The sequence below is a fragment of the Nyctereutes procyonoides genome, unplaced genomic scaffold, assembly GCF_905146905.1.
Source record: "Nyctereutes procyonoides isolate TBG_1078 unplaced genomic scaffold, NYPRO_anot_genome, whole genome shotgun sequence".
In the NCBI taxonomy this organism is placed as follows: Eukaryota; Metazoa; Chordata; class Mammalia; order Carnivora; family Canidae; genus Nyctereutes; species Nyctereutes procyonoides.
This window is the reverse complement of record NW_026575131.1, coordinates 39,509,062-39,524,754: the sequence shown is the minus strand read 5'-3', so window position 1 is coordinate 39,524,754 and position 15,693 is coordinate 39,509,062. Positions and strand designations below refer to the sequence as shown.

General features: G+C 50.5%; 1 protein-coding gene across 1 annotated transcript; it reads right to left on the bottom strand.

Moving 5' to 3' along the window:
• Positions 1-212: 212 nt before the first annotated feature.
• On the bottom strand, positions 213-14,465 carry MON1A (MON1 homolog A, secretory trafficking associated). Its single transcript, XM_055342579.1, has 6 exons — positions 14,219-14,465; positions 4,568-4,707; positions 2,790-3,275; positions 1,446-2,211; positions 600-747; positions 213-500 (listed from the first exon to the last, which is right to left on the bottom strand). Exons 2-6 carry the CDS (start codon positions 4,692-4,694, stop codon positions 360-362), a joined length of 1,668 nt encoding a protein of 555 aa, XP_055198554.1. The 5' UTR covers positions 4,695-4,707; positions 14,219-14,465; the 3' UTR covers positions 213-359.
• Positions 14,466-15,693: the final 1,228 nt, after the last annotated feature.

Genomic DNA, 15,693 nt, shown 5'->3' with positions numbered 1-15,693 from the left:
TACACTTTATCTGTGGCAAGACTTGAGCTGAATGAAAAGAGCCCCAGCCCAAGTTTCGACTCTGAGTGCCTGTGTCCTGATGCTAAGGAGGAGAGGGACTCGAATGTGCCTGTGCCCCTGTGCATGAGGAAACATGGGCAAGGACTAAGAAGGATTCAGTATCTGTATGTGAGTGAGAAAGGGTGAGTAAAGGGACCAGTGACAAGGCCCAATGAGTGTCTTCCCCAAAGCACTTTAATGCGCACACCAACCCACAGTCCCTGCCTGCCGCCTGAGCAAGAGAGGCCAGCCCATGTAGAGGTGCCCATTGCTTCCATCGCCCAGTGTGCCTAAGAGGGCTGAACCCACACACTTTCCCATCAATAAGTGAGGGGCGTGAGGATGAAGAGGCGGTCTTCTTCTTTGCGGATCCAGCGCATCAGCTTATGGATGGCACCGACGGCCGATGCCTTGGTCCCCAGGGGGCTGTAGCACATGTAGAGCTCAAAGGCACCTGTTACCTGGAGGAGGGGGCACAGGGTAGTCATCGAGGTTAAATATCCCTCAGGCCCCCTACCCAGGATCCTGATGAAGCCCAGCCCGTCCCAGGGCCACCTTACCCAGGCCAGGAGGTTCTCATTGGGGCCTGTGTAGTAGATGGTCTTGAGTGGGCGGGAGGCATTGTGGGCTCGGCTGTGCAGGTACTGGTAGAGGCCCAGCAGCCGCTCCTGCTCCTCTTCACTCGTGTACGGGGCCTCAATCTCAGGGCTGGAGATAGGGGAGTGGGTTTGCAAATAAATGACTTCCATTGCCTTCTCTGGTGATCCAGAAATAACTATGCCTAGCCAGGGAGACTCTGCCATGAGTCCTACCCTCCAAATGATCTCCCAGGACAAGGCAATGTCTACCTACCACAGAAGACTCCAGGACAGGGCTGGGCCCTTCCAGACTGAAGCCCTGTTCTACTCCCTCCCCTGAGTTCATGGCATCTTTGGTTATCTTCCCTTGGAGAGCTGCCAATCTAAGTTTCAGTGTCTAAGACAGAGTGACAGGTCTGAAGTGGAGGGAAAGTAAGTGGGAACTCAAAAAGGGGTAATGTGACTATAGAAGCTGCCCCACCCTCTCTGTTAGAGGAGTTCTGCATCCTGGACTGGATCAAAATGATCCCTAAGGCAGACTTGCTCCAGGGCAGGAGATCCAGGAGACCTCTGTTCCAGCTTCCTTCCCTGGGTGTATTGGGCATTTCAAGGCTTCCTGGGTAACAACGTGGAAAGGTGTATGCCCATTGGGAGTAGAATGATAGGGAGACTGGGTCCCTGATGTCAGAGTGAAACAGACCCAACATGTCAGTCATTCCCAGAGGGGTTCTCAGCTTCAGGATTGCATCAGGACTCAGGACCAATCCTCCCCTAGATCCCACTGCGCCCCTATCTCCCTCAAGCAGTGTCCCCAAGGCCCTCCCTCACCTGGTGAAGAGTCCAGAGCTCTTTGACTTATAGAGGAAGTGGCGTAGGTCAGGGATGCCCACTTGAGCAACACTGTAGTAGGGTGTGCGCAGTGCCTCCCGCAGCGCCAGGTGGGCTCCGCGCTTCCGCAGGCGCTCCTGAAAGCGGCGGCGGCAGTCAGAGACTGCAAAGAAGTCCTCGCGGTCGGTGGAGACGAGCAGCAGGCAGAGATCGGTGTCAGGCTCCAGGTAAGAGATGTGTGCGTGGAAGAAGCCGGCTGCATTAAATTTGGGCAGGCACACGGGCGTCCAGGCCTCGCCCTCACGGAAGGACGAGGAGGAACTTATGAGGTTGAAAAGCAGGTGCAGGTCGATGGGGTGCAGGAATTGGTCCTTGCGGCGCACTAGCGCCACGAGCTGGTTGCGCGCCAGCAGGATGGAGAAGACAAGGCTGCGCGCACGCGCCTGCTGCAGGCTGGCACTCACCGCGTCGCGCACCGCCGCCGCCAGGGGCAGGCACCGCGCCGCCCCCATGAGGAAGCTGGGATCTCGCGCCATGAGCTGCAGCAGGTTGTCGGTGATGCGCTCCGAGCCCGAGAGCAGGCGCCGCAGGTCGTAGTTCTGCTTCTGCTGGAAGATGTGGCTCAGCTGCGCGCCCGTAAGAAGGCTCAGGATCTGGTAGTAGATGTAGAGCAGCTCCTGCGCCAGTTCCTGCGCCGACTGCCTTGTGCGCGCCACTGCCACCAGCACCAGTGGGCTCCGGCGCACGAATACTACCTTGTAGCCATCTGAAGGTGGAGGGAGGAGGCGTCAGCTTCTCCGGGAAGCCTCCCGGGATTGGCCTTGCCCAGCTCCCTCGGAGCCCTGGCTTCCTATGCAGTTTGTTGCCTTCTAACATCCTCTCCACCCTCCCTCAGAGCTCTGCACACAGTAGGGACTTAAGGATGATGAAGATAAAAACAGGAGCCCGTGGTCCCCTTTCCTTGAGGACTCCAGGTCTATCCCTGCCACTTGATTCACAGACTGGCACCAGCCAAAATGCAGTGAGCACATCAGAAAAACATTCTTGTGTTAAATGGCAAGCTGGGTGGGGCCCAGGACCTGGGACTTTTTGGTCACCTCCTCAGACTTCTGGTTCTCTCCAAGGGCAAAGCCCATGTCAGAGCCACTTGGCCCTCACAATAGCCCTATAAGGCAGTCTGTTGCTATTCATGTTCAGAAGACAATATCAAAGCTTAATGAGGTGGAGGGACTGCCCTCGGTCACATAGCACATCCCAGCCCTCTATACCCAGGGGCTCCAAAACCTGCTATGAATTAACCCTGGCCAGGGGAGCCCTCCCTACCCCCCTTTCCAGGTGGCTCACCTGCATGGATAGAACGAATGGCATTCTTGTCTGCCTCCAGGAAGGACACCAGGGCCACCATGACACCCATGGTGCTGGAAAGTGCCTCCTCTGACCCATAGCGGGAGTACACAGGCTTCCCCGCCTCGCTCAGCACAAAGACATGCTTCTGGTGCAGTCGCCATGCCTCAGCAGCCTCCTCCTCATCCCCCTCGCCTGTCCCCTCCCTGGGGGGTTCTGTGGCTGGCTGCCCAGCTGCCCCTGAAGACTCTGGCCAGTCCTCAGAGCTTCCTGGCAGCATCTCCTCCTGCAGGTCTCGGGCCACACCTGTCAGCTGGGTGCTCAGCTCACTGAAGTCCTGGCTGATCTGGCGCATGTCTGCAGGCAATGGTGGGGGACCCCCAGCACCCTCCTTGGGGCTGTCCCCAGAAGCTGCCCCATCCTCCGATTCCGTCAGGTCCTCGTAGGAACGGGCATGGACGAACATGGCACCCTCCTGCCCGGCACCTGGCGGCCAAAAGCACTGGTGCTTAGAGCAGTAGTTGCTGGCAGATCACCTTACCAGCAAGGTATCCAAAATGGCACTCTAACCTTACTGCCTGTCCTGGCAAGAAAAGCCACTGTTACCTCCTACTATTGCCTGCTAGGCGTTATGCCTCCTTGCAACTTAGAGCCCACCAGATTCCTCCCATCACACTGGGAATAAGACCCAAACCCCTCATGGTTGTGAGGGCGGCTGGTATCTGCTTGCTGCTCTCATTCTCATCTCACAGTCCTTATCCATTCCAGTCACACTGACCTTCATCCCCCTGCTCTTTGGACATCCTCAACATGCCCCCATCTACCTCAGGGCCTCTGCACCTGCTGTTCCCTCTGCCTGGAAGGCACGCACTCCCACCTCCTCATGGGGCTGGCTCCTTGTCACACTTCAGCTCTCAGCAAAGATGTTAGCTACCTCCTCACCTGACCTCCAACCCCAGGCACTCTATCACATCTCCCTCCTTGATTTCTCTTGTGCCACGTGTCAGTTATTATCCTTCTTCTCAACCACAGAGGGGTTCCTCCAGAGGGGCAGGAACCTGGTTATTCACTGCCGTGTGCCCAGCACCTCGCCCTGTGCCTGGAATACTTCTGTGTTCAGTGACTCTCCCTGCGAGAAGTCTCCCTGACCCTGCTCAGGCCATAGTTCCTAACCTACTCCAATGTGATGACCCCACTAGCCTGTGGCTCCCCTAAGGCAGGGACCATGTCAGTCTTTCTTTGCTGATTTATTTTTTTTTTGACAGAGTAATTCAACAGGTGTATTTTGAGTCTCTATGATGAGTTCCATACTGTACTAGCTCCTAGGGATACAACCACTCTGTGCTCAAAGAGCTCACAATCTTGTGGACTAGAGACGTGCAATACATATATTAAAAAATTACAAAATAATGAGTATCCTGTAGAAAGCATGGTCAGAGCAGGCAGGCCTATCTTGTGAGGAGGTGACATTTAAGCTGAGAGCTGAGGGAGGGAGAAGGAGCCAGGAAGGTACACCATAGACCCAGGGAATAGGAGGAGAACCCATGCTGGCAGCCAGACAACACAGGGTGAGTAGCCCAACATGAGGTGGAGAGGAACGCTGGACACAGGTGGACTGTGTCCAGTTCCCTGCAGTATCCCCCTGCACCTGACAAACAGCCCAGGAGTGACCTGACAAATGTGTGAATGAGCAGGAGTGAAAGACTGGTTGGGAATCCCAGTCGCCTGGGAGGCTGCTCTCGCCGTCAGCTTCCTGGAGCTGCACACCCTGCCCGTACCTGGCTCCATTCCCTGAGCCAGTCCTGGTGTGGGGCTCTCAGCTCTCTCCATACTCTGCCCATCAGAAGGAGCCAATGTGCCATCAGGGCATTCGCTGCTTCTCTTCCTCTGCATGTCAGCAGCCATCCTTTGGGCTCTCCTGTGGGATAAACAAAGGCATCATCAAGGGTAAGGGGAAAGGTGCTGGTGGCAGGGGTCACCGGCATAATTAACAGTGGTAAATACAGGAAAGCATCCTTCATCAGGACCCAACTAGCTCAAACCCTTTGGGGAATGGGTTCTGAGTAGTCCCCTCTAAAAAACGAAGTATGGGGGCACCTGGGTGGCTCAGTTGGTTAAGTGTCTGCCTTTGGCTCAGATCATGATTCCAGGGTCCTGGGATCGAGCCCCACATTGGGCTCCTTGCTCAGTGGGAGGTCTGCTTCTCTCTCCCTCTGCTGCTCCCCCTTGTGCACAAGCACTCTTTTTCCTCTGTCGTTCTGTCAAATTAATGAATAAAATCTTAAAAAAAAAAAGTTGCGGGAACCCTGGGTGGCGCAGCGGTTTGGCGCCTGCCTTTGGCCCGGGGCGCGATCCTGGAGACCCGGGATCGAATCCCACGTCGGGCTCCCGGTGCATGGAGCCTGCTTCTCCCTCTGCCTGTGTCTCTGCCTCTCTCTCTCTCTCTGTGTGACTATCATAAATAAATCAAAATTAAAAAAAAAAGTTGCTCTTTTTCTAAATAGAAAAGGAAGAATTGGGACACCTGGGTGGCGCAGCGGTTTAGCGCCTGCCTTCGGCCCAGGGTGTGATCTTGGAGTCTCGGGATCGAGTCCCGCGTCGGGCTCCCTGGATGGAGCCTGCTTCTCCTTCTGCCTATGTCTCTGCCTCTCTCTCTGTCATGAATAAAAAAATAAAATCTTAAAAAAAAAGAAAGAAAAGGAAGAATTCATCTACCTATTCATTATAGAAAACTTGGAAAATACAACAAAGTCTAAAGAAAGAAATGTCACTGGGGCACCTGAGTGGCTCAGCGGTTGAGCATCTGCCTTTGGCTCAGGGCATGATCCCAGAGTCCTGGGATCTAGTCCCACATCAGTCTTCCTGCATGGAGCCTGCTTCTCCCTCTGCTTATGTCTCTACCTCTCTCTCTCTGTGTTGTTCATCAATCAATAAATAAAACCTTTTAAAAAAAAAAGGAAAGAAATGTCGCCATTCTCCTGCCATTCAGGATCTTTCACTCTTCACATTTTGGTGTATTTCCTTCCATTTTTAAAAAAATGTACATAAAAGATAAATAGTTTTATTTTTTTTACAAACTGTTAACAGCAGCTAACACTAATTGAGCACCAAGGAAGTGTGAGCTAAGAGGTTCAGTGGACAGTTATCAAAGCCTAATCACTCCACTCTGGCAGGTGTCCTGTCTCAGGTTAGCTTTATAGATAAAAGGACTGAGGCTGAGAGTTTTAAATGTCTTGCCCAATGTCACAACAGGGAGGGAGTACTGGAGCTGGGACTTGAAACAATTCTGTATCCTGGTGTCTTTCACTGCACAGCCTACCATGAACATTTCCCCATTAATTTTTTTTAAAGACTTAATTTATTCATTCATGAGAGACAGAGAGAGAGAGAGAGGCAGAGACACAGGCAGAGGGAGAAGTAGGCTCCATGCAGGGAGCCGGACAAGGGACTCAATCCAGGGTCTCCAGGATTACACCCTGGGCCGAAGGTGGCGCTAAACCGCTGAGCCACCCGGGCTGCCCTCTTTTTTTTTTTTTTTTTTTTAAGATTTTATTTATTCATGAGAGACACACAGATAGAGGCAGAGACACAAGGAGAGAGAGATAAGCAGGCTCCATGCAGGGAGCCCAGTGCAGGACTTGATCCTGGTCTCCAGGATCACGCCCTGAACTGAAGGCAGGTGACAAACCACCAAGCCACCCAGGCGTCTTAGGCTTGCTTTTTTCTGAATACACTTTTGTACTTTCTGAATTTGGCACCAAGGCTTGCCTTACAAGTTACAAACAACTTTGGACATAACAGTTCTCAGGGCCCATCTGATGACCAGGACCAACAGCTTGATCTCCCAGTTCTGTAGCCTCGGGGCCTGGTGAAGGTGGCTCTGAGTGGATGGCAGGGATAACGAAGTATGGATGTTGGCTTGTATGGCTTACTTGGAGTCATCCCTAGGGCCCCTGAATGGCAAGCTGAAGGATCCTCATTTGGTAGGCAATATACATTCCCAGGGAAGGAGTTCCATCTGATGCATTGACCCTTTCGTGAAGAGAAATCTGGATGGATAGGCTAGAAGGGCAGCAAAGACCAGTCAGACTCATGAAGAGGTCATGCAGCAGGCCAAGGGCCTGGGAGGGACTGGTGTCAGTGACCCTGCCCCTGTCTCCTCTAGGGCAGAGTCATAGGGAATAACTGAGGCCTTGTTTCCTACATACTGCAACCTTGAGCAAATGACTCCTCCCTAAGCCTGGCATGAAATAGGTACTCAAAAACATTCATGAAGAGTGTGATCTCAAAGAGACAGTGACCGCAGGTTGTTGTCTCAGATTGTCTGTATCCACGAACACTCTCTCAGACCTCCCACTCCATCACACCAGAGTTCCCATCAGGGAGCTCCTGTATGTATCCAAAGAACTGACTTTCAAGCTCTTTTTTTTCCCTTCTTCTTCTTTTGGTCATCTTTGTTGTAAGCTATGGAATCCTTTCTTCAAATGAGTCTTTTGCAGAAGCTCAATGTGCAAAACAGACAGGGAGGCCTGGTGGCCATTCCTGCACTGAACCTGGAGCATCACAGAACCAGTGAAGGCTGGGCACCACTGGCCGAAAGCACCATCCTACAAAGAGCAGGACCAAAGGAAGGTCATTTGGGAGAAGAGCCACCTTTGGGGATTTTCTAGGCCACTTATCCCACCCATCAGAACAATCAAGAGTGATGGTTCCTAGCATGAGTCAGAGCCCAGAGGACCACCTTGGGCTACTTTGTCTGACAATGGGCCAGAGTAACTATGAGGCTATTTGCCCTCAACAGCAACCTGTTCAAGAAAGGTCTGCTCAGAGACAGAGATGAAGACCAAAGAGGCCAAAACAACCATTATAACACCACAGAGGCCAGGGCAGTGGGTGCCACAATAAGTATGGCATGCCTAGGTCTTCAGCAAGAAGATACAGGCCACATGAGAACCTTGTAGACCATTATTTCACAAGCTAACCTGAAAGCCAGATTGGGGCCTGCACTGCTATGGGAAGAGAGTGTGACTCCAGAGAGACCATGACCAGACAGAGGGCAAGCTGCTACTGACAGTCCAGGGTTGTGGCCAGGGCTTCTGGATCTGGCTCCCTTGATGGAAACCTGGATTGAGGGATGCCTGGGTGGCTCAGCGGTTGAGCCCCTGCCTTCGGACCAGGGCATGATCCTGGGGTTCCAGGATCGAGTCCCACATTAGGCTCTCTGCATGGAACCTGCTTCTTTCTCTGCCTATGTCTCTGCCTCTCTCTCTTTGTCTCTCATGAATAAGTAAATCAAAGCTTTAACTAAAAAAAAAAAAAAAAAAAAAAAAGGAAACCTGGATTGCTACGTGCTTACTTCCAGGAAGAAGGTCCAGAACCATTGCTTTAAATTACCACATTTCTGTGTCGACTCACTTTCCCACTTTCCTAGTCAGTAAGTTCTCACCTTCTCTCTTCTCAAACTTCATCTGCTTCTCCCCCACTCACTCAGCACTATCCATGATACCACTGAGGATACAGAAGTCAGCAAAAGAGAATTTCCAAGATTCCTACCATGACCTCACCTCACCTGCCAGACTCTGCCTTCCTTCTCACTGAAGATGAGCCGTTGATGCTCCATTGGGGCAAAGTCTTCCACTCCTGTCCCTCTTGCCCATGCAAGCACAAGTGCATGGCTTCCGCAGCTGTCCCTTTTTCCCAGATCATTGTCCCCCCCCCCCATCATATCACCAATATACTGATGCTTCATCCATTTTCAAAACACCTTCCTTTAGGTGTGTTTGCTCCATTATAATTCACTGAGCTGTACTTATGATTTGTGAACACTATGTCTTATTTCTTTTTTTTTTAAATTTTTATTTATTTATGATAGGCACACAGTGAGAGAGAGAGAGAGAGGCAGAGACACAGGCAGAGGGAGAAGCAGGCTCCATGCACCGGGAGCCCGACGTGGGATTCGATCCCGGGTCTCCAGGATTGCGCCCCGGGCCAAAGGCAGGCGCCAAACCGCTGCGCCACCCAGGGATCCCTATTTCTTTTTTTTTTTTTAAAGATTTTATTTATTCATTCATGAAAGACACACACAGAGAAAGGCAGAGACACAGGCAGAGGGAGAAGCAGGCTCCATGCAGGGAGCCTGGTGTGGGACTCGATCCTGAGTCCCCAGGATCATGCCCTGGGCTGAAGGCAGACGCTCAATCATTGAGCCACCCAGGCTGCCCAGTCTGTCTTATTTCAATTAAAAAGGTAAAACAAAGGGGACCTGGGTGGCTCAGTTGGTTGAGTGTCTGCCTTTGGCTTGGGTCATGATCCTAGGGTCCTGGGATCGAGTCCCACATCAAACTCCCTGCTCCCCGGGGAGCCTGCTTCTCCTTCTCCCTCTGCCTGCTGCTCCCCCTGCTTGTGCTGGCTCTCCTTCTCTGTCAAATAAACAAAAATCTTAAAAAAAAAAAAAAAGTTAAAACAAACCTCCCCTTAACTCTACATTCCCCTCTAAGTTCCACCTCATTTTTTTGTTGTTGCCTTTTATAAAACCAACCAATCAACCTCGAAAGAGTAAATAATACTTGAAGTTTAATTATATAGGCTAAGTTATGCTGTATAAAAATGAATGCCAAAGTGGTAGAGGCTTTACACATGAAGGCTTATTTTTTGCTCACACAAAATCTAGCATGGGTCTGGTCATAATTTAGCTCCCTTCCAAGCTGTGGTTCAGGAATCCAAGTTACTTGCATCTCGTAGCTCTGCGACTGGAATGCGTGGAAGACGGCTGGAAGGTCATGTATCAGCTGTTGAATACTTCAAAGCCCAAATTGGCCAGGACTAGTCCCATAGCTAGAGGAACTGAGAAACATGGGGACCATGGATATTTGGTAATCAAGAAGTACATCTGCCACAGCCTCTCCATGTCTCCTGCTCACTCTTGAAGCCATTCCAACTAGACTTGTGCCTCCATTACTATAGTAACACCACTCCCATTAAGGCTGTCAGTTAACCTCAGGATCCTCTGGCTTCACTCAGCGGCAATGGATACAGTTGATCGTTTCCTCTCTTTTGAAACATTTTTTTCTTCTTGGCTCCTGGTACACCAACCACTCTCCTTCCATGATTCCCCTCCTACCTCATGGACCATTTCTTCTAAGTCCTTTTTGCAGTTATTCTCACAGTTAGGAGACCCAGGTTTCAGTCCTTAGATCGCTTTTCTGTGTTCATTCAATCACTGGTAGCCTTATTCAGTCTCATGATTTGAAATCCCATTGATACATTAATGATTCCAATTTTTATTTCCAATGCTGATCCCTCTTCTGACTTCTAGAGGCACACACATTTAACCATCTACTTGATGTATGCCCTTGAATGTCTTACAGTATTTCAAAGTTATATGTCCAAAACTGAGTTCCTGATCCTTTTCTTAGAAACTTATTCCTCCCAGAGTTTTCTTCATCTCAATGAAAGACAATGTCATCCTTTCAGTTATTCAGCAAAAAAAATTTTGGAATCATCTCTTTTCTTTACACCTCATATACCAAACCATTAGCAAATCCTGTCACCTGTACTTCAGAATACAGGTGCACCCAGTAAAATGTCTCTCGTTAATATTTTCCCCCACAGAATTCCTTTTAGTATTTAATACCCAACTGTGGTAGCCAGCCTTCAAGATGGTCCCCAGTGATCCTCAACTCCTGGAATTCATGCCTTTGTGTACTCCCCTCCCACACTGAGCAGGGCTCATCTATGTAACTAACAGGATAATGTGAAAATGACAATGTGTGATTTCTGGGGCTAGGTCATAAAAGATATTGTGGCTGCTGCCTTTCTCTCTTGGATCACTCTCTCCCTGTGGAACCATTAGCCATGTTGTGAGGACACTTGAGCAGCCCCACCAAGAGAACCTCATGACAAGAAACTGTGACCTGCAAAGAGCCAGTATCAAATGTGCCAATCATGTGAATGAACAATCCTGGAAGCAAATCATCTAGCCCCAGTCAAGCCTTCAGGTGACTGGAAAGTCATGAGAGAACCTGAGCCTGAATCATCCAGCTAAGCTGCTCCCCAAATCTTTCCAAATTCTCATAAGAATTGCATGAGATAATAAATATTTATTGTTGTGTTAAGCTGCTAAGTTTTGGGGTAATTTGTTACACAGCAATAGCTAATACAACAAACTTGTATTTGATTCAGCTTATGTTTAAGGAGAAAAAAATGCATATTTACAACATCAAACCATTTTAAACAAAGCAATGTGCATGTAAAGCCTCAAATTACATTCCAAATCAGATAGAACATCACTGAGTGGCAACAAAAGGGGCTTACTTGCATTGTGGCTGTTGCAGGTACTGAAAGAAGCCATGATACTGCAGCAAAGCAGCAAATACTGTTTGGTGATTAGGAGGAAATTTTTTAAGCATTTTATATCCTAACCCTATACGTTACTAGGCATATATTAGGTATATATTTTTCCTGTGATTTAGTACTATTTTAGAAAATTTGAGATTTGGGTTACTGAGGGAAGTATTATACTTTTCCCCATTTAAAAGGGGAAACAGATACTAAGTTAGTGATTCTAGACATAATGCCCAACTTTTGTAGATGACTGATGTTAAATGGGAAATGCCCATGTCCAGAATCTGACCACTGCTCATCACGGCCACCACTACCACATTGGTCCAGGCTACCCGTTCTCTCTCTAGGAGTATCGTACCTGTCTTTTAACCAGTCTCCCTACTTCTGCCTTTGTCCCTGCACAGTCTATCGCTCGCACAGCACTCAAAGTGCTCTTGAAAAAGAAGTCAGGTCATGTAACTCCCCTGCTCACAACTTTATAATGGTTCCCACTCATTCAATGAGAAGCCAATTTCCTCACAGCAGTGTACAAGACGCCACTCTATCTACTCCCCCATTACTTCTTCGACCTCATCTCCTATCCCTTCCCCTACTCACTTTACTTTAGCCCAGCCACACTGATCTCATGGCTTTCCTTTGAGATAATATAAATGTAAATCCTGAGCACTTCTTCACTTGCCCTTGCTGAGCTTTCTGCCTGGACCATGTCTTCCTGCCTTTCCCTTTGCCCCTCACCTTCCCTATTCCACTGCTTGGGCTAGATATTGACATGACCCACTCTCTCACCTCCTTCAGGTTGTTGCTCAAGTGTTACCTATCAGAGAGGCCTTCCTGCAATATCCCTGATTCTCATCCCTTTTGCCCTGCTGCTTTTTTCTACATTGAAGGTCACCCTGTGATCTGCCACAAATTTCAATATGTCAACTCCACACACAGGAAGACTTTAATTAACATTTGCCAGATAAATAACTTTGGAAGGGAAAAGGTGAAAGATCCTCAAAGAACATCCAATGATAATGCAGCCTCTAGAGACACTGGTCTGTGGAGAAAACTTGTGTTTGGGAGTAGTCAAGTGCTCAAGAACAATGGCCCTGGAGTCAGAGGGACCTGGATGAACCTGGTTTGTCTTTTTTTTATTTTAGATTTTTATTTATTTATTTATTCATGAGAGACACACAGAGAGAGGCAGAAACATTGGCAAAGGGAGAAGCAGGCTCCCTGTGGGGAACCTGATGCGGGACTTGATTCCAGGAATCCCCGAAGCCAGACACTCAACCACTGAGCCACCCAGGTGTCCCTGGTTTTATAAGTCTTTAGTTTTCTTATCTATAAATAGGGATAATGATAGTACTGATTCACTGGGTTGTGCGAGGATTAAATGAGATAACCTATAAGATAACCAGGCTCAGAGTAGGCACTTGTACATGCAGCGGCTGCCATTAGCACACCATGAGTATTTTTACTTAGCATTCAGACCATATGTAGCTGCACTTTCACACAGATTCAACGGTTTCTGCCACATAAATCAGTCCTTTGAGAGTTGGCTCACCCTGAGTGAAATGACCTGGGAAAACATGATTCTGACCTCATGAAGCCAGGTAGGCTCTGGCCTGAAGTGAGCCACCTGTGATGTCCAGTCAGAGATGTCTGTGGGCCTAGGACTGGGAGTTCCTCTAGGCTTACTGGCTCTTCATTTGGCCTGACGTTGCAGGAACAGACCATTGTTTTTCTGCTGCAGCTGCTGGGAGTCTCTCCCAACTCTTTGGTCTACCACATGCCCCTGCTCTATGCCTTGCACCTTTGGTTTAAAGACCCAAACAAGGTCTACAGCAACTTACTCAATATACCGGGCCCCACTACCCACTGATCCATTGTGGGCTTTAGGTGACAGCCCAGTATGGCTAAGTGGTACCCAGCATGGTACGTGCATGGAGTGAGGACAGGGTCAGCTGGCTGGGGCTAGTGATGGCTTCCTTTACATTTGTTCCCCTGCTATCTGAAATCATGTAGCACTTCAGCATCTCCAGGACTAATATGGGGATCCAGCCAGAAGTCCTGATGAAGCAAACAGTTCTCTGGACACTTATCTGGAAACTAGGCAGAGAGGGTGAGTGACTCACAGCAAACCCTACCCCAATCCTTATTGGAGCTATAACCTGCATGACTGAAGCTCCTGGGAGGCGAGGCCTGAAGCAGTTAAGTAAGAGAGGTCTCTTGGACCCAGTCCCATAAGTGCCCTTGGGGCCCCTTCTCAGGCAGCCTCTCTAAAAGCCCCCAGGGCATGCTACTTTCCCTAGAAGTACCCCGCTGGGCCTACATGCAACCTCATCAAACAGACTGGCCTCAATCATCCTTGTGTGCCCCACTCTGGAGCAGGTAGAGCTTTCAAGAGCCCCTCCCTACTGGCTCCCTATCACTGTTGCTCCCTCTTCCTGCTGAGATAGTGTTCTTTCTCCTTGACCCTTTTGGGAGTGGTCTCCAAATGGGAGGGTAGTGACAGGATGCATGTATTCGTGGCAGACGGGGCCCCAGTGAGGCTGTGCTGTAGCTGTTTCAGCAGGATGCCTACTCCGTGCTGAGAGCATGGCCTGGTACTTGTCACTGTTGGTGGCCACTCCCCTCTCTGACAAAGACTGCTCACCTTCCCCCAGCAAACTGGAACCCAGAAACGGTGGCTCACCCAGTACAAGGGTCAGACGCGTTATCTGAGCCAGGGCACCCTGAGAGCAAAGTCCAAAACCCCAGGACACTTCCAGGAGCTCCCTGGCTTACCCCACAGTCACCTCTGTTGATCTTTGAGAGGACTTTACCGGGGGAAATGTGGGTGCCTTGGGGGCGGGTCCTATCTGGTTACTGATGCCTGCAGGGCTTTGCCCTCCCAGCCAAAGAAAGGGTTCCGGTCCTCGCCTTTTGTATTCTCTACTTGGGGGCCAACCGGCTAAGGCACCCCAAAGAGACTGAGACCTCCTACCGCAAATAGCACCGTGGGCAGCAGGGGAGCCCTGTCTTCGAGCCCCTCGCTCAGAGGATGACAGCTCTCCGTCTCTCGGTACCTCCAGGCCACGTGGATTGGCAGTCGTACTCACCTGTTTCTCTGGAGGGCCCTGGACGCACAGAGATTGGCGGTCACTGCACTCTGCCGGACCCCCGGGTGAGCACGGGTGCCCGGCCGGACCTGGACCGAGAACGCAGGTTCGCGGGGCCACGGCCCCCTGCGGACGCAGACATGGCCACTGCACGGGCCACCGCCCCCTCCCACCGCCCCTGGCCGGGTCCGCCGGCCCAGGAAGACAGCCCTCGCCGGCCTCTCGTGGCGGAGGCCTGGCTCCAGCCTCTCGGCCCAGCCCTGCCCGCCCCGAGGTGCATTGTGGGAAATGTAGTCCGGCGCTCGCGGCGGCCTGCGGCACCCTGGGGCGGGACGGGGCGGGGCGGGGCGGGGCGCGCGATCCTGGCAAAGTCGGGGGCGGGGCCTGACTAGGATCAGGATTTGCCTCGGGCTGCACCGCCTTCTCCTACGTGAGGTCCTGCACCAAGGGCGTCCCGGGAACCGGGGCCAGGGTGGGCGGCAGGCCTAGACTTCCAAGCCCCTCCGGCCCCGCCAACTAAAGGTTTATTTCACGGGAGAGAAGGAGACGTTGGGGTTGTTTCCTCTATTGACCATGTAGGGCAGTACAAGTTTGGAAGCTGGATAAATGTCCTTAGTGGATCCAGCTACACTGGATGTAAAGCATGTAAACACATCAATTGTTGCTAAAATCATCCTTTTAGCCATGTTTTAATATATCAGGATGAGGTTCTAAAACAGTTCTCGGGCAGCCCGGGTGGCTCAGTGGTTCAGCGCCGCCCTCAGCCCAGGGCCTGATCCTGGAGTCCCGGGATCGAGTCCCACGTCAGGCTCCCGGCATGGAGCCTGCTTCTCCCTCTGCTTCTCTCTCTCTCTCATGAACAAATAAATAAAATATTAAAAAAAATAAATAACATGAAACAGTTCTCAACTTTGCACGTAAAATGACCTGGGGAAATTTAAAAAATCACTATGCCTAGAGATTTTGATCATTTCTAGACATTTTGATTTAATTGAACGGGGATGGGACCCAGGCATCAGAATCTATTTAAAAGCTTCCCAGGACGGGCATCCCTGGGTGGCTCAGTGGTTTGACGCTGCCTTGGGCCCAGGGTGTGGTCCTGGAGTCCCAGGATCAAGTCTCGGGATCGAGTCCAGCGTCCGGCTCCCTGCATGGAGCCTGCTTCTCCCTCTGCCTGTGTCTCTGCCTCTCTCTGTGTGTGTCTCTCATGAATAAATAAATAAAATCTTAAAAAAAAAAAAAAAAAGCTTCCCAGGTGATGTGCCAGTGCAAGGAACCATTGCTTTGGGCATTTGTAATTTCCTAGGAACAAAGCAATTCCAACAACAGGAAAACATAAGGCTTTCCCAATTCTATTTTTGAAGAACAATTTAAAGAAGTAAAATTTGGGACGCCTGGATGGCTCAGCCGTTGACCATCTGCTGTGGGCTGGGGTACTGATCCCAGTATCCCAGATCCACTCCCGCATGGAGCTC